Source organism: Geotrypetes seraphini, chromosome 5 (assembly GCF_902459505.1).
Source record: "Geotrypetes seraphini chromosome 5, aGeoSer1.1, whole genome shotgun sequence".
Classification (NCBI taxonomy): Eukaryota; Metazoa; Chordata; class Amphibia; order Gymnophiona; family Dermophiidae; genus Geotrypetes; species Geotrypetes seraphini.
In genome coordinates, this window is record NC_047088.1 from 85893553 (window position 1) to 85917607 (window position 24055).

At 42.7% G+C, this 24055-nt stretch overlaps 1 protein-coding gene and 1 long non-coding RNA gene across 9 annotated transcripts in view; one reads left to right on the forward strand and one right to left on the reverse strand.

Moving 5' to 3' along the window:
• The window catches only part of NHSL2 (NHS like 2), a 542601-nt gene that overhangs the window by 233165 nt on the left and 285381 nt on the right, over positions 1-24055 (reverse strand). Inside the window, exon 1 of one of the 8 annotated variants that reach the window (XM_033945434.1) lies at positions 278-456. The exons of the other annotated variants lie outside the window; for them this stretch is intronic. Within the exon in view, the coding sequence (XP_033801325.1) occupies positions 278-455 (178 nt within the window). The 5' untranslated portion in view covers position 456. Of the gene's footprint in view, positions 1-277; positions 457-24055 lie in introns of those variants that run through there. 8 annotated transcript variants of the gene reach the window in all.
• Positions 778-24055, forward strand: part of LOC117360880 — a 33410-nt gene continuing 10132 nt past the window's right edge. Inside the window, exon 1 of the long non-coding RNA XR_004539544.1 lies at positions 778-979. This is a non-coding gene — a long non-coding RNA (uncharacterized LOC117360880). The remainder of the gene's footprint in view (positions 980-24055) is intronic.

Genomic DNA, 24055 nt, shown 5'->3' on the forward strand with positions numbered 1-24055 from the left:
CCCACCCCAGCTTTGCGCGGGCTCCAGCTCCGTCCCCGGGGCTTGCCCGCGAGCTCTGTCACCGCTCCGCCGCCTCAGCCCTCCGTCCCTAGTCTTTCGCTCCACCGCACACTCTGACAGAAGCGACGGCGGCGATAACACACACACACAAAAAAAAAAGAGAGAAAAAAATCCCAGTCAGGAAAAGGAGGAGGAGAGCGTGCTGTGTGATAACGGCTCTACGCCTGCTGCTGCCGCTGCTGCTGCTCAAACACTTCCATATTAACATAATTGATACCTGCTGGGGGGCGAGGAGATTCATTTAAAGGTGCTTGATGGGTTCTGTCAATATACTGTTGCAGAAACCTTGCATGCAATGTGCAATATGATGCGTACTGCCTGGGATAGGTACCATAAAGCTGGAGCCTGGCCAGGGGGAGGCAGTGCATATTGGAGGTGGAGAAGGCATATCTCATCCCCCGGCCTTACCTCCCACTCAGTGCTTCTGCTGAACATTGTTTGTATACCTCGACTATTTTGAAAGCTCTACCGAGCACGCACTGTGCCTTGTATGTATCCTAGGAAGGCGCACTGATTCGTTATACAACAACGGTTCTCAACCGGTGTTTTTTTTTTTTTGGGGGGGGTTCTGTTTTTGTTTTTTCAAATAATAGAGTGCTCTGTGAGTCGACCCCCCGATGCGGGCTGGAGCACAGAGCAACGAATTTTTATTTTTTTTTCCTTTTAATAAAGATTGGAACATGGTTTCTCTCCTCCCTTAGCGTCCACCTCGCTGTCGACAACGGTAGTCCTAATAGGCTGCCTGGGCTGACCTGGCGCCTTTCCTCTCTCATAGGAACTTGGCTTAGGCTGCAGCAGAGACGTGAAGTTGGACGCTGGTAAAGGAGGAGAGAGACCTGGGGAAGGTGCTGGACTCCTGGGAACGGGAGAAGCCCTGGCCCGGAAGGAAGAAGGGAAAAGGGTATCTTTTTGGATCTTGGTAGGTACCTGAGACCTGGATTAACTACTGTTGAAAAACAGGATACTGGGCTTGGTAGATCTTTGGTCTGTTCTAGTATGGCAACACTTATGTTCTTAGCAGTGATGGTGGAACTTTAGTGAGTAGGGGGCTAGCAGAGATGGAAGGAAGGAGAGAGCGAGCCTGGACTGTGGAGGGACAGGAAACAGAGGAAGAGAGGTACAGGACACAGGGGAGCTGTGGCTGCATATCATACTCTTGCCCAGATTGTGAAGGCCATAAACCACACTTAGGCTTCCATTTCTGGTGCATAGTTTGCTGCATATACAACCTAAGAAAGAGCACAGCATCAGGCTTAGTGTAAATGCATCTCCTGTCAAACAGGGGTTCCATCCTGAAGCTACACACCCTGTGCCACTGCACTGCTGAATACTGATGCTTCACTCTTTAAGAGAGAGGAGATAGGGAGCTGCTGTGCCATAGAGGGAAGAAGAAGAACGAGAGAGAATAGGAAGATACAACACCATAGAGATGAAGGAATAGGGAAGTGGAACAAGGAGTTGCTGGACCATAAAATAAAGGGAACAAGAGAGAAGGGACCAGGAGATGCTGTACCATGAGGGGACAGGGAACTGCAGCACCATGGGAGTAGAAAGGAAGTTGAGTTGCTGGACCATAGGGGTGGAGAAAAAAAAAAGAGGGGATAGGGAGGTGCTAAAACTATATGAATGGAGATGAAAGGTAAAGAGTGGAGCATAGGAATGGGAGGGAAGTCATACGGGACAGGGAGTTGCTGGACCAAGGGAGCTGAGGGGAAGACAGAAGAGGCAGAGTGCTGTTGAACCATAGGGGTGAAGGCAGATGGCTCAGGGAGCTGATAGACTGAATGAGTGGAGGTAAAAGCAGAGGGAACAGGGAGTTGCAGGACCTTAGGAGTGCAGGGGAAGAGTGAGGGGACAGGGATTTGTTGAACCGTAAGGGGAGAGAAGGATAGGGAGATGCTGGGCTATGTGTGAGTGGAGAAAGAGAGGAGATGTTGGCCTACAAAGATGGGGGAAGGGTTGGGAACCATTTGTAAGACACCATGGGGGTTCTGAAGGAGATGAATGAGAGGATGGTGAATACAGGAGGTAAAAGTGTAATAATGGAGAGTAGGTGAAAGAAAAGGGAACAGGAGGCAAGAAAAGGAGAGAGACTGGAAAGTTAGGGGATGGAGAGTTGACAGGTAAGTGAAATACAGGTTGAGGACTGAAGGGTGAGAGGGTGAAATTTGAGTGGGCAGACAAGAAACAGAGAAAGAGGAAATATGACTGAGGCAGATAAAGTGAAGGAATAGAAGAAGAAAGTAGAGAAAGGAACAATGGACAGCATACTCTGGAAAGAGAGCAGAAGACAAACAGGAAAGCAGAAAAGAGAAACTGGGAGAAGCATGTTTGGAAAAATAAAATGCCCAAAGAAAAAAAAAGTGTTTTATTTTTAATTTATTAGATGGAAAATCTTAGCTCTGGGAAATGTGCTGTACTGTTGTTTTTGTATTGCGTTTGGTACAAGAAGAAATGCATTTCTGTTTTAATTTCTCCTGTTTTGTGGCACCTGCCTCATTTGACATCTTGGTGTTCTCCGTTCAATTTTTGTCTTTTATTTCTAAATTTGTGATCCCTTGTTCTGCATTGGGTGAGGGTTTGTCTATGTTTTGCATGTGACTGAGGTGTGCTATTCTGTTTGCGTGCAGCTTTTATGTAGAACTCTGTCTGTAGCAGTCCCGCTTGTTCTATCAGTAGTAGGTGTATTGGTGCTCTAGGACCTCATTTAATAATTGTAGTGCTTCTTGTTCTTAGGTAGGGTTCAAGTTGTTTGAATCATAGGAATTAGTGTGTTACTGTTGTACGGTAGGTTTGCTAGATATATTTTGAGTAGAGAGATTTATGTTGCTGTTACTCAGATGAAATGAGAATCAGAATTTTTTTTTCATATGATAACTTTCATGGAGAATATGCAGAGCATGTTTATATTAATTCATAAGAACTACCATACTGTATCAGTCCAAAGGTCCATGAGGGTCATGTATGCGAGTATCATTCATCAGGTGTGTCCTAATTTAAAAAGTTCCAAGGTTTTTCTGTCATTAGTAGTGTACACTATTTGAGAAAACAGGTGCACTATTTGATAACATTGTTAGTTTTATTGCTTTTTTATTCATTTGGTGTCAGGCAATCACATGCACAACAAGGGGAAACTAACCAAAATGACAGTTTTTACCCTGGACACCCCTATAAGATAGTTATAGTCCTGGTCTAGTTTTACAATGCAACTGGCCCTGCAGCCCCAGAGAGTGTATGTGTGCATCACAATTTAGGTCTTTATTCTCTCGCTTTATTAGCAGAAATCTTGAGGATTTCACAGCTAGTCAGGTTTCAGAGTCTATACAACCATGCTAGACATACATTTACCTACATTGGAAACCCAGTAGTTGCAAATTTTCTCTCTTACATATTCATTCTGCATGACCTGGAAAAGCAATTGGCTATAGGGTACCCTAAGATAGATTTGAAAAGCCTTCTTGCCTCTGATAATGAATATATATTATTTCAAATATTTCTGTATATATACAATAGCAGAAGGGCTTTGTCCCTCTGTTCATGCATTCTGTCATGTTCAACCTTTCACATCTTCAAGCACCAGTGGATATTCCTATTTTTCCTGCCCTTCTTCCCACCACCAAAACCACCCATTGAAAAATACTGAGGGGCTAGATGCACAAAGCACGGTTGTTAAGACCATGTGAATTGTTGTGGCCGATTTTTTTGGCGACTCTGGAATAGCGATTAATGCACCAACAAACCTCCATGCAAATTATTGCACGGAGGTTCATGGTAATCCCTGTCCAATCAGTCACTCTGAGAGCAACTGCCAAATGTGCAGAGCCGAATTGGGGAAGCCCTAACAGCTGAGTGGCAGGTGAAGCTCCTTAGCTGTTGGGACTTTTTTTATTTTAATAGCACAGATGTGCATGTGTAATATCTGCCCCAGCCTTCCCCTGCCAATCATAGCTCCGTGGCAGCAAAAATTGGCATAAAAGATCCCAACTCCCTCATGCCAGGCAGAAACAACCCCCCCCCCCTCCCAGCAGTGAAAATGTGATGCCCTCCTTGACTGAGCCAATCAGGGCCTTAGGCTTCTCTCTCTGTAACCCGGGATATTAAGGGAGAAGCTTAAGGAGGCAAGCATCTCTCGGGGGGGGGGGGGGGTCGGGTGAGCATCCAGTGGCAAGCTCCCCATGTTTGTATGAGCTGTTCTTTAATTGTAAATCGCCTTGAACCTTTATAGGCATACAGCGATCCACTAATCTCAGATTAGATTAGTAGTAAATTTGAGAGACTGAAATCATACTCCACACACCCTGAGGTTTATTACTGTGATGGTGTGTGCAAAACCAACCATTGTGGAGACACTGCCCTCAAGAGAAAAGAGGAGAGAGAGAGGACAAGTTTAAATGAGTAAAGAAGACAACTGTACAAAGGGGAATAAGAAAACAGGCCTAAACTGTTTGAAAGAATTTACAACCCCACTGCTCTTGTAATAACACCAAGAACTCAGGTCATCACCACCAATGGTGTTCTATTCTCACAGCAAAAAGCCTGTGCCCTCTCTGTAAAAGAGAACCCACTGGGAGCTAATCTGATGAGAGTCAAATTGGAATAATCACCAAGGAGAGAAGCCTTGCAGGACTCTAATAGTGGCATGTATAAATAAAGAATAGATTTCTGTGGATAGGCACCAACATTGTAAAATCAGCGGGTGCCAAACACAAAACAAATTACTTCCTCCCTAGACAGAGTGAAAGAGCTTCCTCAGTACTAGAAGTGCTAAGCACCCACTGAATTCGCCCCTTTGCTTCTGTGCATGATAGCTGTTTGCCATTAACCTTTATAAATTAAAACACTTGAATAATACCTGTATATTTGGGTGAAGATACCTAGTTGTAAGATTGGCTCCATAGGACTTGTGAATTTTTGATTATTTTTTTAATAGCTTATGTATATGAGGGCTAAAAGAAAATAAATTCTATACAATGTGATTCCCTTTTTTACTTTTTGTGGAAGGATCAATCTCCGAAAAGAGAACTCAAAACTGTTTGAATGTCTGCCTTTATTTAACATTATAGAAAGTCCATAATGTTGCTGACTGGGCTCTGGGCTCTATTTGTTTGGAAACCTTAATTCTCTTGCCGTATTCTTAGGGTGAATGAGGTGCCCTTATTTCATGCACTACCTGTCCCTAACATTCTCCAATTCCTTTGTCTTTGTCTCTACAGGGAGATCTGTGTGTAAGAATTAAAATAAATAAATAAACCCTCCTCATAATATCTGCATTTAGGAATACATTCTGTAAAAAAAATCACTGCTAGTTTGTAACATTTATCAAGGTTATATGATCAGGTTGATATACGTTTTAAAGAATTTACTAGTTTGTAACTTTTTTAAAGTGTTTATAAGCAGTAAATTAACAAAAAGCAATGTGCCTTCCTGTTCAAATACCTCTGGATAAATCACAAGGTTTAAATTCTGATTTTCATGCAAACATTTTTATTAACAAAGAGTCAATCAATTTACTACACATATGCGTAGATAGGTTTGGATGAACAAATGACCAGTAACACGTCAATATTCAACAGAGCATGTTGACAAAACACACCTCAGAACTTCCACTTCCAGACTAGGCGCAAAACCAAGAAGTGTTGCCAAATGGCTCTGATTTCAGGACCAGTACATCAACATCTGATTGTAGCACACAACTTGCACAACCTTGTATTTCTGCTTTTGTAGGGCAGGGTTTTCCAAACTGGTCCTTCAGTTAGTTACAGTAAGCTTTCAGGATATCCACAAGAAATATGCTGATGGCAAATTTGTGCATACAGTGGGTTTTTCCACTGAATGTAAGTTTATCTCATGTATATTTATAGTGGCTATTCTAATACCTCCACTGACGGTGGGTTCTCTGGGAAGGTTTAGGAGGCCCTGCTCTTGACGAAGCAGAAGTACATGGCTGTACATGCAGTGGTATACAATCAAGTGTGAATCAGGCTCTTCTGAAAAAAAATAAAGGGCAATTGTTAGCCTTAAACCCAAAAGGAAGACAAGGAAAGTGAGCAGGCAAACAAAAGAGAAAATGAGGTTCATGGTATGCACAAGACTAACTCATTTGGAGAAATTACCCCCAAGAGGAATACCTGTCCTAGTTTGTTAACTACTCTTCATCTATGTTTTGTCCTTATTACCTGCAATATTATCCTCATGATTTTCTTTCTATCAGTACATATGATCTACCTCCTAATTCTGTAAACTTATATGCACAATGTGGTGCTTAGCGTGCAAATGATAGTATCAGTTAAGTGCATAAATTAATAATTAGTTGCTTTTTGGCATTAACAACCAATTATTGGCTATATTTGATACTAATTGGCACTAATTAGTAGTCATGCACACAACTGCCCTTAGTCGGGATGTGCAAAATTCATAGCACACAACTGCAAGAGAGCATGGATCTGAGAGGGTATAAGCAGGTCAGGGGTATGCCTAGCTTTTACATGCACACCGAGTTATAGTTAAGGACAGGGTGAGGTCTTCTCTGGGATGTCCTGGCCATGCCTGTTGCCTGCCCGGCTTCTAAGCCGGTCCTTCTAGGCTTGTTGTCTCTCTTTCTACTCAAAGTCAAAACACTGTAATATACACTGCAATACACTTCAGTCCATGGCTCCAAATTCCAGGATTCCCGCTTTTAAATCAGCACACCCCAGTAATGAACACTAATCCCCAGAGGAAAATAATTCAGTCCATGGCTCCAAATTGAGCCATTCCGGGATTTCCACTTTTGAATCAGCACACCCCAGTAATGAACACTGTAATTCCCAGAGCACTATAGTTCAGTCCCTGGATCCAAAATGCTTAAAGCAATTTATACTCCCTTCCCATTCATCAGCAGAAGCTACAAACTCCTCTCTGTTTCTCAAAGGGTTTGGGGTAGCCCTCTGACAGTAGAACTCAGTTAACTGTGGTCTCCCATCTCCTCCCTTACTAGACATTAATTCTGCTTTACTATCAGGCCTGTTCTCCACAGAAATGGGACACATTGCTTTGTCACCTATTCTGAAAAAAGCCGATCTCGACCCTTCCTTACCATCTAACTACCGCCCCATAGCAAATATCCCTCTACTTACTAAACTTCTAGAAGCCGTAGTCGCTACCCAGCTCTCTTCCTACCTCGAGAGATTCTCCATTCTCCATCCCTACCAATATGGCTTCAGACCCAGCTTCAGCACCGAATCCCTCCTAGTTTCCCTAATTTCAAAGGTGCAACAACTACATTTACGTAACAAATTCGCTGTCCTATTACAATTCGATCTTTCTGCTGCTTTCGATGTTGTCCACCACGACATACTACTTTACCAACTTTCCGAGATAGGAATTGTCTCCACCGTCCTAAAGTGGTTCTCAAACTTCTTACGCTCTCGCTCCTACACCGTCAACACAAATGGCACCATGTCCACTCCTTGGACACCATCTTGCGGTGTCCCTCAGTGATCACCCCTATCCCCTATTCTCTTTAACATCTATATGTCCTCCCTGAAACGCCTTCAAATATCCTCCCTTGAAACAATCTACATATATGCGGATGACATCCTTGTCCTCCTCGAGACAGACCAGAATCTCACCAACCTCCACGAGAACATTACAGCTTGCATAATGAGACTCCGCTCCTGGTCCCTCTCGGTATAGATGAAACTAAATGAATCAAAAACAAAATTACTCTGGCTCGGCCCAAAATTAGAACACCTGCCCACCCTCTTCGCATTACCCTCAGGCGATGCACTGCAACTTGAATTCTCATGCAAGGTCCTTGGCATCATTATCGATTCTTCTCTCTCCCTCAATGACCACCTCAACTCCTTGGCAAAATCATGCTTTTTCAGCCTTCACATGCTGAGAAAAGTAAGATCCTACTTCCGCCAACAACATTTTGCCGTCCTTGTCCAATCCATCATCCTCTCCAAACTAGATTACTGCAATGCCATCTACTTAAGCCTATCAAAAAAAGTCTTCAAAGACTCCAGCTAATCCAGAATACTGCAGCCAAATTGATCTTTATAAAACGCAAATCTGACCATGTTTCCCCACTCCTTGCCAAACTTCATTGGCTCCCAATGATCTCCAGAATCCATTTCAAATGTTCCTGCCTGGCTTTTAAGATCATTCACGGCATCCTTCCTCCCCTTATCCCACTATCTTACAACTCCTCAAGTCCCGACTCCTCCAGAACCGTCCAAAGCTTTCCCCTCTCTACTCGGCATTCACTATGCAGGTAAAATGGGAAAAATCCCTTCTCTTCAAAATCACAGGAGTTTGGAACGACCTCACCATCCTGCTGGAACCTGGGATCCCTCCAATTATTCCACAAACAACTGAAAATTTGGCTTTTCACCAAATTGTAATTCTAACCTCCCCCCTTTTTCTTTCCTTCTACATATAAGTTCATGTAAACCTTTTCCTTCTCTACCTATATTTTAAGTTCTTGTAAACCGTGTCGAGCTTTATATTCGTGGAGATGATGCGGTATATAAACTTAAGGTTTAAGTTAGATTAGAAGCTGCCCATACCTGCTTTAGGTCAGTGGTCTCAAACTCGTGGCCCGCCAGGTACTATTTTGAGGCCCTTGGTATGTTTATCATAATCGCAAAAGTAAAATAAAACAGTTTCTTGATCATATGTCTCTTTAGCTATAAATGACAATATTATTATTAAGACGTAGCCAAAAGAAAAGATTTATAAACTCTAATAAGTTTTACCTCATGCAAAATTGTCATTTCTTTAATGAAACATTAACTATTTTTTTCTGAGACCCTCCAAGTACCTACAAATCTAAACTGTGGCCCTGCAAAGGGTTTGAGGTTGAGACCACTGCTTTAGGTGCTTTTGCTCAAGTTGCAGTCTATTTCTTCAGTATCCTCCAGAGCTTGGGAGTCAGCCTCAGCCCACTCCATGTGTTCAGTGGCTGGCTCTAGCTTTCTCTCCTTCAGGTGTGCTGGCTTCACTAATAATTCCCCTTCAATTCATAGACACATAATGGCAAATAAAGGCCAAATGACCCATCCAAGTCTGCCTATCCCTTGGAGAAGGGTTACCATACATATGGCTCCAGAAAAAGGAAGATGGATTGTGACATTCAGGTTTTACTTTCTTTGAAAGCAATGGAAGTAAGGAGGACAGATTGAGACATATAGGTTTTATTTCCATTGAAAGCAAAGAAGTAAAACCCGGATGCCCTCAATTAATTCTTTTGTCTGAAGCCATATAGTAACCCTACCTTGGAGGGCATGATAGCATGATTTCTCAGCCAAGGGAACTGAGTTTTATTACTCTCCTGCTCCCCCCTCCCCCCACCCAGGTGGGGGATTGGATAAACCACACCAGGGTTTGGGATAAAGAGTCTGGTCCCCTTAATGAGGAATCCACTTCAGCTTAATTCTGGGACCCTGTGTTTCCCCTGACTGTGCCCTTTCCTGGTTCCATTAAGTGACCTCATCATAGCGCCTGACAGCAGTTGAGGACATTTAAAAGTTAGATGCATACATTAAGGTTTAAACTAGTATTCTATAATGGCAATTACACACATTTAGTGATTAGTTTATATCATCCCGCCACGCTACCTCTTTAGGCAACCTTTTGAGAATTGTCCCCCTACTGAAATTACAGGCTTATACAGTATATACATATAGTAGGCAACCTTTTGAGAATTGTCCCCCTACTGAAATTACAGGCTTATACAGTATATACATATAGTTATCAGTTTTAACTGAATTGGCAATCTGGAACCTCTGACAAATGTCAGAACAATTAGACTAATTATGGGTTGAATGAGTCAATCAGAATGGCATATGGCCAGCATACAGACTTGATATGGGCTAGTTTCTTGAAATGCTAGATCTGATATTTAATCCCAGTCCATCATGAGTATTATCCATCACACAAGTCTTAAGATCACAGCTACTCTTTGCGAGTTCTTAGTTTCTAATTTCTTCCCTACCGTATGGTGACTGCAACTCAATAAACTGTTCCAATAAAATGCACAGGAAGTGAGTCTCAATTGAAAAGAAATTTTAGAACGAGGGGGGCATAGGATGAAGGTGAACAAGGATAGCTACTGCAGGGGTCTCAAAGTCCCTCCTTGAGGGCCTCATTCCAGTCGGGTTTTCAGGATTTCCCCAATGAATATGCATGAGATCTATGTGCATGCACTGCTTTCAATGCATATTCATTGGGGAAATCCTGAAAACCCGACTGGATTGCAATCCTCAAGGAGGGACTTTGAGATCCCTTAGCACAAGTGAAAGAGGAAAGCTTAGCACAAGTACACAGGATCTCTAAAGGAGAAGAAGGCATGGAGGGGCCATAAGTTCTTTATCTGCCTTCATGTTTGCTCTGTTTCCATGTCAAACTCTACTAGTAAACTATGATGAGGAATACCAGGCACTGATAAAGGGAGAGACTTGTACTGGTGCATTTCAGTCCTGAAAGGAAACTGGAATGAGGGGGCATAGGATGAAAGTGAAAGGGGATGCACTAAGAAGTAAGCTCAGAAAATACTTTTTCATGGAAAGTGTACTGAATGTTTCAAATGGCCTCTCAATGGAGGAGACAAAAATATATCTGAATTTAAGAAAGTTTGGGATAAGTACGTTGGTTCTCTGGGGGAGAGGAAGGAATAGTAGATGGCATGGTTAGGCAGACTAGATAGGCCATATGGTCCTTATGGCCCAGACACTGCAAATGACACTGCTATTGGCGGCTGCAAATCGTGTGTCAACTACGTGATGCGCCATATTGAAAATTGCGCCTCTGGGCAAGATAGGCACTGGAAATGTAAGCCCAGGTTTTCTGGACCTACGTTTCTGGCGCCTATCTATGACATGAAACACACCTACATAGGCAATTTCTGATGCCTAATGCAACTTCCAGCATTAGCCATGTCCATAGTGGTGTTAAGTGCCAGGTGCCAGAAAGTGCCTACGTAGGTGTGATTCCAGTGCTTTCTATTTAGGCACAGGTAGGTGCTTGAACATCAGGTTATTTTGTTGTTTCTAACAGCAGCTACTGGTGCCGGTTATAGAATTTTCCCTTATCGTCCTTCATTTTTCTTTCTTTCTATCTCCCAGAGGACCAAATATTATTAACATGATCCCTTCCACCAAAAGACAAAGCAAATTCCACTGTTTCCAGATCCTGGGTTTTAAATTTGCTGCTTTTTCTTATATATTTGGTTTTGAACATCGATCAGGGCCACAGCAGGCACAGCACAACATAGCCATAGTAACATAGTAAATGACAGCAGAAAAGACCTGAATGGTCCATCCAGTCTGCCCAATTATACATGCTCTATAAATTAATTATTTAGTTTAAATGGTCCTTTTTCTTAGATATTTCTGGGCCAGAAACGCAGAGCCCTGCCCAGTAGTGTGCTTAGGTTCCATCTACTGAAGTCTCCGTCAAAGCTCGCTACAGCCCATCTTAACCATCCCAGCCATCAAAGCTCTCCCCAGCCCATCCTCAGCTGAATGTTCACATATGGGACACAGACCGTGCAAGTCTGCCCATTACTGGTCTTAATTCCCTCAATATATACCCATTATTTTCTGATTAGAGATCCTCTGTGTTCATCCCATGCTTGTTTAAACTCTGTCACCGTTTTCTTCTCCACCACCTCCCTCAGGAGCGTATTCCACGTATCAATCACCCTCTCCATAAAGAAGAATTTCCAAAGATTACTCTTGAATCTACCACCCCTCAACCTCAAATTATGCCCTCTAGTTTTACCATTTTCCTTTCTCTGGAATACATTTTGTTCTACGTTAATACCTTTCAAGTATTTAGGCAGTAACCAAGAGCAGTGTTCTTCAACATTTTACACCTATGGACCGGCGGAAATAAAATAATTATTTTGTGGACCGGCACCGGTCCGTGGACCGACAGTTGAAGAACACTGGGCTAAGTCGTGGGCCTGACCCCGCCCCCATAATAGTACTAATTGTAACACTACGTTTTCCATTCATTTTTCATATACACACACAATATAATCCTATTAACAACACATAATGGTTAACCATAAAATTAAACTACAAAGAGCACACTGTATGCTACTCATCATTCATTCCTACCAGAACACAGATAACCCCTATGCAAATACAGGACCAAAAACTAAAAGTACAAATTTATACAAACAAACCCTAAGATTCAAGACTCTGTATGTTGTACAACCCCAGAGAAAAATAAACAAATGCATTTCTTCCTGAACAGTGCAAAATACAGACAGCAGATGTAAATTCTCAAAATTGACACTATTCAATCACTAAATTCAAAAATAAAGTCATTCCTCCTACCTTTGTTGCTTCCCTCCCTCCATGCAGCAAAATATATTGTATCTTACTACCATGCAGGAAATGTAAGTTAACGAGAGACAAAATGACCCAGGGCAAGCACAAGGAACATCAGCTTCAATTTAGTCAAGAAAATCAATCATAATATTCTGTCTCCTTCTATTGCCATTTCTGTGGCAAATAATGTTTACTTTCCTACCATCATTCTATTTCTTCTCACCATTTCAATTTCTTGGAACATGTCTATTTTGGGATCTATTAACCGCCTTCCTACAAAAAAAGTCCTATAAAACTTTGACAGTTAAGTATAAACTAACTTAAGTAGGAAGCCCACAGGTACTATAGGCAATCCTCCTACAACGTGCTGCTCAAGTCTCAAAGGCCGTGCTCGCCACACCACTTCCGTGTTTACAATCCTCTCCTCTTCCCTCCAATTCCCATCCGCATTGTAATCCCCTTGCATCAGCCAGTTACCAGTCAGCTCAACGCCTATTGGTCCGCAACACGGAAGACTCAGCTATCCCATAGGTCGGCATTTGGTTTTTGAACGTCCCCGGGAGCTAATTGGCCAACATGCCCTGTCAATCAAGTCATAATACAGTCCATTTGTTCTATCAATCATAACGTCTTGGGCCCAATGCACGTACTGGCCCTGCGGACCGGCAGGAAATTCCTATGAACCGGCACCGGTCTGCGGACCGGCAGTTGAAGAACACTGACCTGTCATATTGCCTTGGTCAAGATGGTTTTGCTGCCCAAAATTCTTTACCCTCTGCAGATGATCCCTTTATGGCTACGGGGAGCGGAGGAACGGTCCTTTAGATCTTTTATTGGTTCTTTCATCTGGCGCAACCGGCGAGCGCGTATTGGCTATTGGAGACTTACGCAGAGCAGGGAGCGGGGTGGCTTGGCGCTTCCGGACCTGAGGCTGTATAACGTGGCTGCCCTGATGCATTGGGTACATGAACTTTTCACGTCGAGTTCCCGGTTTGCCCCCTCGGGCCTGTTTGATTCTTGGGTGACCCCCCACAGCGCATTGGCCTGTCTTGATGTGCCTCAGTGGCGGCGACCCTGCGGAGGCTGCAACTCTTTGTGGTTGGACCCGTTGAGGCGAGCGTTGCTTTGGTGGCGGCGGCGGATTGGAGGGGGAGAGCGGAATCATTGGGCTTTTCAGTTCATCAGGGGAAATCCTATGTTTCTGCCGGGTGTAGGTAGACATTGCGGTTTGACGGCCAGTCTTGGTGCTGGTTTTTGCTTTGGGCATGTCTGCTCCTTGTCTTCTGAGTCTGGGATTTTCTCCTCGTATGATTCTCTCTGTCGTCACTGGTCTCTCCCCAAAATGCCATTTTTTGTTTATTTGCAATTGCGCCATTTTTATGAGGACCATAGGAGGCGGTGCCCCCTGGGATCCCAATTCTTAAAGGTTGATCACTTGTTTCTCTCTCTCCCTGCTTCTTTAAATTCTTTGTCTACTTGGTATGGATTGGCCCGGGCAGAACGGCCGGACTCTCAGCTCTGTCAGGTGGCCGCTAGGTGGTCCGCGGACTTGGGGGGAGCCTGTTGGAGTTGAGACGCTGGTGGCCTGTTTTACTAACATTCCTAAGGGGGGTCCGCAATGCTCAGCTGCATGAATTGCAGTTCAAATTGTTACATCGCACTTATATCTCCAGGGACCGGGGAGTACGAGCGGGTCTCTGGACTCGGATGTCTGTGTTAAATGCAAGCATATGTGTGGCACCCTTGTGCATATGTTTCTAGAATGTCCGGTATTGGGCACTTATTGGAACGGGGTGCTGGACTTTCTGGCCCACATAGTGGACGTGCCTTTTCAATGGTCTTATTTACTTATTCTGTTGGGCTGTGAGGGGGAGGTGCTTGAGCAGGGTTTGGGAGTGGAACATTGGCGCTTCTTATACATTGCGCTGTTAGTGGCCAAGCGTGGGGTGCTTCGCCAGTGGATGGATGCGGATGCACCTGCAGTGCTGGGGTGGAAGCGCTCCCTGGCTGAGGTGGCCAGATGGGAGCTCCGCAGTTGTCAGGGGATGTTGTCTGCGTCTCGCCGCATCTATCGTTCTCTTTGGGATGCCACCTTGTTGGAAGTTGGCTCTTTATGATTGATTCTGGTTAGCGCCAATTTGCCCCCGTAGACAGAGGGGAGGAGGGTATGTATGGGTTTTGTGTGTATGAGGGGTTGCTTGGGGCTTGGCTGTTGGTATGGCTATGTTGTCTGGATGGCTGGGATTTGGGGTGAGGTTGTCTTTTTCTTTCTGTTGAAAACTAATGAAAGGTACTGATCAGCTTCTACTGTCTCTACTGTTCTTGTTGGGGATTTCTGCTACTGCTGTTGTATGGGCTTGCGCTCACTGCGGTTTTGTGGGGTCTGTACCTCCTCCCTTTGGGATGGGGGTTTCACGTTAGCTTTCATGTTTCTTAGCCCTGTATACTTTATGTTCCCTATTGCATTGTTGTGCTTGCTCAGTCTTTTCTGCTCAATAAAAATTATTTCAAACAAAAAAAAAAATAAGAACACTGACCTAGAGCACCGAATTTTGAAGGCACCAAATACTAGGGCTCAGGAAGCAGGGCCAGTGCTAGACATGACCAGGGCAGATGCTAGTGAGGGGGCCCCCAACGCTTGCTTGCAGATTGTCCCTCTTTCAGCTGCAGGCAGGTTTTGGAACCACAAGAACATGAGAGCCCAGAGAAATTGCCCTCATTGTCCACCCCTAACACTGGCCCTGTAAAGAGGATCCTATTTGCTTTAGGACTACATTCTATAATCTCTAGGAGAAAATTATCTCAACTGCTCTCTAGTCCTGGCTTGTGGGCACCGAATCTTAAATCTGGCCCTGACTTTTTTCACAGATTTTTAGACTGTTTAAAGTATGTTGCAGGAAATCTCCAGCAGAGATGTGACAGTCCTCGCTCCTAGTAGGTATGATACAGACAGAGATACCTGCTGTTTCTTTGCACTGTGCATTAGATTAAGTCTTCTCTTCTGCATGAGTAACTCTGACCTTTTTAAAGAAAAATCATAGTGGCTAAAGCATGTGGTTAGTTAATTAACAGCCCTCTATAAGGGTATGGCGTACTCTGTCATCCTGCTTAACTAGAACTTCCCAACCTCGATGTGAGACTTTACATGAGTTTTCCACCAGCTTAATGACCCTCTCTGACATGCTGTACATTTAGATTAGTATTTCAAAATGTTGCAGTTTTGCTATATTTAAATGCTAAGTGGTTGTTATATCATTTTGTTGCCAGTTTACAGCATCTGTGTCATTCTGGAAATTACCATAAAGTAGAGTGATGTTGCTATGGAAACAGGCATAAATTAGATCTGCTTCAACGACGGGAATAAAGCATTACTTTGTAAAATTTGTTGTGCGGTAAGACATGCTAGAAGAGGAGACAGGGCAAAGGTTGCACACTCATCTATGAAGGCAGCTTTAGTGCTAATAAGCTGATCTGATGGGGAGTGGAGCCACATAACAAAAGGACTGTTAGAACTATATTTACTCAGTATACAGGTCTGTATCTAAACCATAAAGATCAATAGGGAGAGAGGGGTTTGTAGCTCAAAGAGAAAAGAAACCAGTTCAGCCAGTCCTGGTTTTAACTCACTGTAGGCATGGAAATGTAATTTTCTTAAGAGAATTTAATTGGAAAATCCAAACTACTTCTCCATAGGGGCAAAACTGGGATTGGATCAATCAGTCCCTTTTGACCTGGAGCTGTAGGGTTAGCCTGGCCAGGGAAAGCATCCCTTGCCAATAAATGTATCTGGGTAAATTCTTGCCCAAGGAAAGCATTCTAAACCAGTGCTTCTTAGGTAAAGAATGTCAACAATGAAAATCACAAAGCAAAGCTAGGCAGTGGATTTTCTCTCAGCCTGCTGGTTGACCAATGAGTAAGATTTGGGACTTTTTTTATTTTATTTTTTTATTTTTTTTTAATACTTAAAAGTTCTAGCCACTTAAACAGAGCTTCTCTTGTAGTAGAGCAGTGGTTCTCAACTAGTGTGAGCACCCAGGAAGTGCATCATAGGATGGCACACAGAACAGCCTTTTTTAAAAAATAAAGATTTCTGCATGTTTTTCTACCCTCCAATCCCTTCCCACTGCAGATCAAACAGTTCTTACTCACCATCTCCCAGCACCCACCCCAGTCTATCACCCGCGCTTCTTCATTTCTCTGCAGCGTCCCACCCTTGTGTAAACAGGAAGTTGTGTCAGAGTGGTAGGACATGGCAAAGGAAAGGTGCCAGGCCAGCCCAGGCAGCCTCTTATGGCTGCCGCTGCCAGCAGAGAAGTGAAGAAGTGAGGTTTGACAGACTGGACTGGGCACTGGGAGAGGATGAGGGACAACTCATGGAGGGGCAGGAACTGAGGAAAAAACAGGAAAGGTGCTGGACTTGCATGAGGGCTGAAAAAAAAACATAGTAACAAAGTAGATGACAGCAGATAAAGACCCGAATGGTCCATCCAGTCTGCCCAACCTGATTCAATTTAAATTTTTTAATTTTTTTTCTTAGCTATTTCTGGGCAAGAATCCAAAGCTCTACCCGGTACTGTGCTTGGGGTCCAACTGCCGAAATCTCCGTTAAAACCTACTCCAGCCCATCTACACCCTCCCAGCCACTGAAGCCCTACCCAGTCCATCCCCCATCAAATGGCCATACACAGACACAGACCGTGCAAGTCTGCCCAGTACTGGCCTTAGTTCAATATTTAATATTATTTTCTGATTCTAGATCCTCTGTGTTCATCCCATGCTTCTTTGAACTCAGTCACAGTTTTACTCTCCACCACCTCTCTCAGGAGCGCATTCCAGGCATCCACCATCCTCTCCGTACCTCCTCAACCTCAAATTATGTCCTCTGGTTTTACCATTTTACCAAAGAGGAAGAAGAAAAGGTGCTGGACTCACGGGGGGAAGGGGGGGCAAGGCGGAGAGAGGAAGAGGGAGAGGTACTGAACCCAAGAAGAAGAAGTATACCTTATCTTGTAATCACATGATCCAGCTATACATTATTATGCTCATTTTAATACTCTGGCAAATGAATCAGAAGCATGCTCCATTTGTATGTTAAACTTAGAGTCTGTGTACTAAGCAAAGGGCCTATGCATGAAAAAATATGCAAAATATTCTGATACAGGCAAATATTTCAGTGATTTGTGTGTTTTTACACATGCAGGCCCCAGTTTCGTAAACATTTTAAATTCCCTCACTCGTACATAGTAAAGTTTCATGTATAGTCAGATTAGTTAGATTGTGAGCCTTTGAGACAATTAGGGAAACTTCCAAGTACCTATCTTATTTATTTTTATCTATTGTATCTTTTTAATGCATCATTTTTGTAAACCGCTTAGAAACCTCACGGTTATTTGCGGTATATAAGAATTAAATTAAATAAATAAATAAATACATGCTAAACTTTACCAACATACTGATTAAGTTCCTGCTATGAAATATTATAAAAAGAAATGGAGTAGTAGCCTACTGTTTAGAGCAGTGGGATAACAACTGAGGAGGCCAAGTTCCAATACTGCTGCTTCATGTGTTCTTGGGCAAATCATTTAACCCTCCATTGTCTCAGGTACAAACGTAGGGGTCCTTTGACTAGGCGTGTATCAGGTAGAGAATGGGTGTGGATGCATGAATCTGCTAGTTTTCCAACATTACCACCATGATAACTCATTAATGCGTCCATAACAGGGGAGCCCTTGGTGCCCCCTAAATAGGAGGTATTTAGGGCAAAATTCTATAAGAAGCGCCCAAAAGTTAGGCGCCGAATTAGGCACCATTCAGCGCAATTCAAGTATAATTGGGTGCTGTTTAGTGAATCACGCTAAGCGGCACATATTTTGGAGGCGCCCAATAAATAGACCATCTCTAGGCACAACTAAACTTAGGCGTCCATGCGAGCGCTTAAGTCCGCTTAAGAGCAGCGATCCTGTAATAAGGTGCCCATGCCTAACACGCATAGTGCCTATTTTTTTGAAGGCCACCTAAATTTTTAGAGGCGCCTTGTTACAGAATCACTCTTTCTTGATAGGCGCCTATGTTTCAATTAGTGCTGATTGAAAAGCTTAATTGAGTTTGTTATTCAATTTAGATAGACCTCTATCTAGTTGGGCGTCTCCAAAATAGGTACCTAGCATTAGGCGCCGGTTACAGAATTTGGGCCTAAGTGCTTCCGCAGTAAATGGCCATGCACGAATGCTAACAAGGCCAAAAACAAAACAAATGAGCTTAGCACACAGGAAAGGCCCATGTGAAATCTGCTGGGCCCAATTCTATAAATGGCACCTAAATTGGTAAGCACCTAGGGAAAGGTGCTACTGCATGTCAATCAAGTATAGGTACCATTTGTAGAATTGCACCTACTGGCTCTTAAATCAAGTTAGGCACCAGTAAACATCTATAAACATCTATAACTTAGGTGCTGTATATTAGGCCTAACACTTTCCATGCTCAAACTCTGTCCCTAACAACACATACTTTTCATGTAGGCGCCAGTAGGTGCCATGCCGATTTATGCATAGAAATTAAATTAATAATATTTTGTTTTTTAATGGCATTTTCAATTATCATGCCAATTAAGCTATTTAAAACATTTTAAGTTCCGCACAGAAATTGGCTAGGTACCACCAATTTAGGCACTGTTTACAGAATAAGGGATACTACCCCCATTTACTAATATAGCTTAGTAAATGGCTCTCTTAGATTGTAACTCCTCAGGGGAGAAGGAAATACTTAGTACACCAGTTCTGGTCGCCAAATCTTATAAAAGATATAGCGGAATTAGAAAACGCTCCAAGAAGAGCAACCAAAATGAAAAAGGGGATGTAATTCCTCTCATATAAGGAAAGGTTAAAGAGGTTAGGGCTCTTCCAGCATAGAAAGAGATGGCTAAGAGGAGATAAACAGTAATTGAGGTCTACAAACCCTGAGTAGCATACAATGGGTAAAAGTGGTCTTTCAAAAAAATACAAAGACTAGGGGACACTCAATTAAATTACTTGTAAATAAATTTTTCCACTCAAAAAATAGTTATGCTCTGGGACTCATCTGAGGATGTGGTAACAGTGATTAGCATAGCAGGGTTTTAAAAAAGGTTGACTATGTTCTTGGAGGAAAAGTCCATAGTCTGCTATTGAGATAGACATGGGGGAGCTACTGCTTATCCTGGGATTGGTAGCATGGAATGATGCTACTATTTGGGTTTCTGCCAGGTAGTTGTGACAGATTGGCCACTATTGAAAACTGGATACTGGGCTAGATGGATCACTGACTTGACCCAATATAGCTATTCTTATATTCTTGTATACATGAATGCAACCCACCTTGCTTTAGTACTGAAAAAGGTATGAGCTAAATCAAAATAATGTATTCAGTAAAACCTGATACACAAAGACATCTTCAAAGTCCAATTTTTATAAAAAAAAAAAAAATTACTATACCTCAGTGAGATGTGGTTATCTTTTCAGCTGCATGCCTTACCTAAATTTCACTATGGTGTTCATTTGAATCTGTTACAAACCTTTTGAGAAACAGGCCACTGACTCATGGGAATCCTAGGTTATTACATCAGCCCCTTGCTTGCTCAAAAGCATGTGAAGTGCAAATGGCATAAGATTAGTTTGACGTGGGCTTGGTGGATGGTGTCCTCCTCCTCCCACTGTGAATATGACTCTCTTAACCTTTCCACCCCCTACCCCCAAAATATGCATGCAAACTAAACCAATGGCAGATGAGACTCTTCAAACTTCTCCTTCACATGAGACAGGAGGGAAGAAGGAAATAGAGAGGGAATGATGAAGGAAAGGACTATGGGGGAAGGGGAGAAAAGGAGATAAAATGATGGACCATGGTGGGGAGGGTAGGAGGGAAGAGAGATGGGACAAGGGGATGGAGGGAAAGGGACAAGGAGATGTTTAGCCATGAGGATGAGGAAAGTAAATTATGCTGGGCTACAAGAAAGAAGGAAGAGAGAGGGAGGGGAGATTTTTTAATTTTAATTATCAAATTTATATCCTGTGTTATCCAAAAATCTAAGAGGATTACAATGTAATACTCATAACATGATAAAACATACAAAAAAAAAAAATAAAACACGTGGAGGGGCATAATCCAAAGATATGTCTAAGTCCGATTCGGATGTATGGCGCTAGATGGCCAAAGTTGGCAGGGAGAAAATGTCCATTTTTGGAAAAATAGGTCTAGAATATTTTTTTTACGAATGCTTGAACCCCAATACTATTTCCTGACGAAGCCGACAAAAAGAGGCGAAACGGGTCCCGTTGGACATTGGATTTTGGACAGTTTCAAGGGAGATCTGAAGATACGGACTCCACAGTTCTGACTAAAGAACGACCTACAGCTTTCGGAGCCATGAAACACTAGATAAGTGACTTTGTTTATTTAAGCAATGTCAAAAAAGTAATAGCACTTATGAGTCAGCCCATGGTAAATAACGGAGGGCTTATAATTGCCAGCTAAATTAATTGGTGTTTTAAACATTAACTAAAGATTAAATTAAAAAAAATTTAAAAAAAACAAGATTTAGAATGTGAAGGTTTTTTTGGATCATGAAAGAAACCTACTACCACTTAATCATTACAGGAGATCTATATATGTTCCCAAAAGTGGTGTTCTGAGATCTTTTCATTCACTTAGGCATTTAATGTAGAATTGTCCAACCTGTTTGAGGTACTGGATATACCATAAGTTGACATACATCTTACACTGATAATTTTGATTATTCACCAGACATGGCAACAGAGCAGTGGGACACCTACAAGGCACCTGCTGTGAACTTCACAAAAAGGGGGCTATCATAAACATCTCCACCAGAACTTCCTTATAGGTTATGGTGAGGCCCCCCAAAAAAAACCCCACAACAAACATTACTATACCCACCTGTCTACAACCCCAATAGCCCTTATGGACTGTAGAGTGGCACCTATATTGACAGTAGAGTAGGATTGGGGGGGGGCCTCACATTTTCTACCATGAAAAGTAGTGATTAGAAGTGGCTTTATGGGCCTGGGTACCTCCTCTCTATGGTTCACTAGCCCACCCCCCCCACGGCTAACTTAAGACATCTGTATGCAGCTCTACTAGGCTTTCCTATAGCAGGTGTTGATGTTCCAGAGAAGCGCCCTAGTAAAATCACGTAATTTTTTATTCTGATATTTGTGGCAGTATGAGGGGTCAGTGATCACTGGGGGAGTGTGTGGGGTATTTATGTTGTCTCTGCAGTGTTATCTGGTCACTTTGGATACCTTTTTGCCACTTATACCTGCTTTTACATCATCTAAGTCACAACATATGTTTCGTCCAGGAGATCCTGCAGGATGACTAAGTCTAGGTCAGACCACATCCTGCCCAAATACTTCCCTAACCACTTCTCCAGATACGCCCCTTTCAGCTCTGGGTGCACAGCAGCATTCAGAAGCCTAAAAAGTTCCTGGATACATCCAGAAATTCGGTTTGATTATCAGCACTTGGATGACCTGTCTTTTAGGTAGTCCAAGTGCAGACTTGGGTGGGTTTTTAGATGTATTTAAGTTTTGATTTAAGCCCTATAATACATAAACTCATCTAAACTAAACTAAACTAAACTAAGCCTTTAGGTTTATATACCGCATCTTCTCCACTGAAGTGGAGCTCGACATGGTTTACAGAGTTTAAAAATATGGGAAGAGAGAAGAGAAAGAGTATTACCAAGCATAAAAAGAGGGGATGTAATCAGGAGAAGAGATTATTATATGCTAGAGAAAAGCCAGGTTTTCAGTTGTTTTCGGAATAGTTGGAGGGAGTCAGGTTCCGCAGCGGGACAGTGAGGTCGTTCCAGAGGCCGGTGATTTTGGAGAGGAGGGATCTACCCAGTTTACCTGCGTGGAGGATGCCGTGTAGAGAGGGGAAGGATAGTTTATGTCTGTGGGCAGATCTGGTGGTAGTTGGTGTCGGGGCGAGGAAGGATAGAGGGATTAGGGGCGGAAGGATGCCGTGAATGATCTTGAAAGCCAGGGCAGGGGCATTTGAAATGAATTCTGGAAAGTACTGGGAGCCAGTGAAGATTGGTAAGTAGAGGGGAGACGTGGTCATATTTGCGTTTAGCAAAAATCAGCTTAGCCGCAGTGTTCATCATCCTAACATACTAAAACTTTATACAGAAACCCAAATTCCTCAACAAAATGCCTTCTGAAAGAGATATTTTTTTAACCTGTTTTACTCAATTTGAAGATGTGTATATATTTGTCTGAGGTGTATAATGGAAGATCATTCCATATAATTGGACCAGCAATAGCAAAATTCCTGGACTTTCTCTAATGAACATGATGAAGTGAGGGAAAGTCTGACAATACATTTGCCTTGAGACCTTAATATTTTCAAAGAGTAAGAGATCACTGTGGGAACATCATTATGCTCTGAACACTAAAAATATGATCTTAAATTTGATCCTCCAAATAATAGGAAGCCAGTGTATTTCTATGGCTGAGGCATAATATGTTCTCTTTTTGACATACTCCCTATTAATCAAGCTGCAAAGTTTTGGGCTATCTGTATTGCTTTCACAGAGCTCTGAGAAAGACAACAGAATGAAGTGTTGCAGTAATCCAAATGCAGTAACATATAACTTTGCATAACCTGACAAAATTATGTGAAGACATTATGGAATCAATATTGGAATATTGTAGGCTGGGGAAAGAGTGAGATGGGAAAATGGAAAGAAAGGGCATGAAAGAAAGAGATTGAAAGTTGATAGGTAGCTGAAAAGTAAAAAGAAGGAGAATAGTGAAATTTGAATAGACAGAGAGGCAGAAAGGGGATGAAAGAGAAAGATCAATATATCAGAGTTACTGTAGGTTTCATTTGTCCACTCACGGTATACTTTAACCACAGCAGCCTGTGAACAGTTCACAAACTCCGCCATTTCCAAAATTCTGCCACCTTTGGCCCGGTAGCCAATGATCAAGCCTTTTTCAATGTCTGATAAATCATGCTTTTTCCCCATGACAGCACAGTTGCTATATTGACAACTTGCTCACATCCCACCTTATTTACCCATGAGGTCTGTGCATGACACATGCATGCGTTCCCCCTGACATCAGAGGTAGGCTGTGGTCATAATAATGTGACTCGACTGTGTAATAGAGATCTATAAAATCCTGAGTAGAGTGGAACAGGTAAGGAAGAATCTATTGTACATTTTGAAAGAGTAAACAAACACTAAGTGATCTGCCATGAAGTTGCATACTAATACATTTAAAACAAATATACTAGAGCTACAGCCTCAGCAGCCTAAGGTTGTGGATTCAAATCCCATAAACATAGAAACATAGAAGATGACGGCAGAAAAGGGCCACAGCCCAACAAGTCTGCCCACTCTAATGACCCACCCCCTAATTTCTTCCTTGAGGTAATCCCACATGCTTATATCCCATTTTCTCTTACAATCCAGCACGCTGCGGGCCTCAATTACCTGCAGTGAAGACTATTCCAATGTCAACCACCCTTTCAGTGATGGAATAATTCCTGGTGTCACCATGAAATCTCCCACCCCTAAGTTTCAATGGATGTCCTCTTGTCGCAGTAGGTCCTTTAAGTAAAGAAGATATCCTCTTCTACCTCAATACGGCCCGTGTACATTTTTGAAC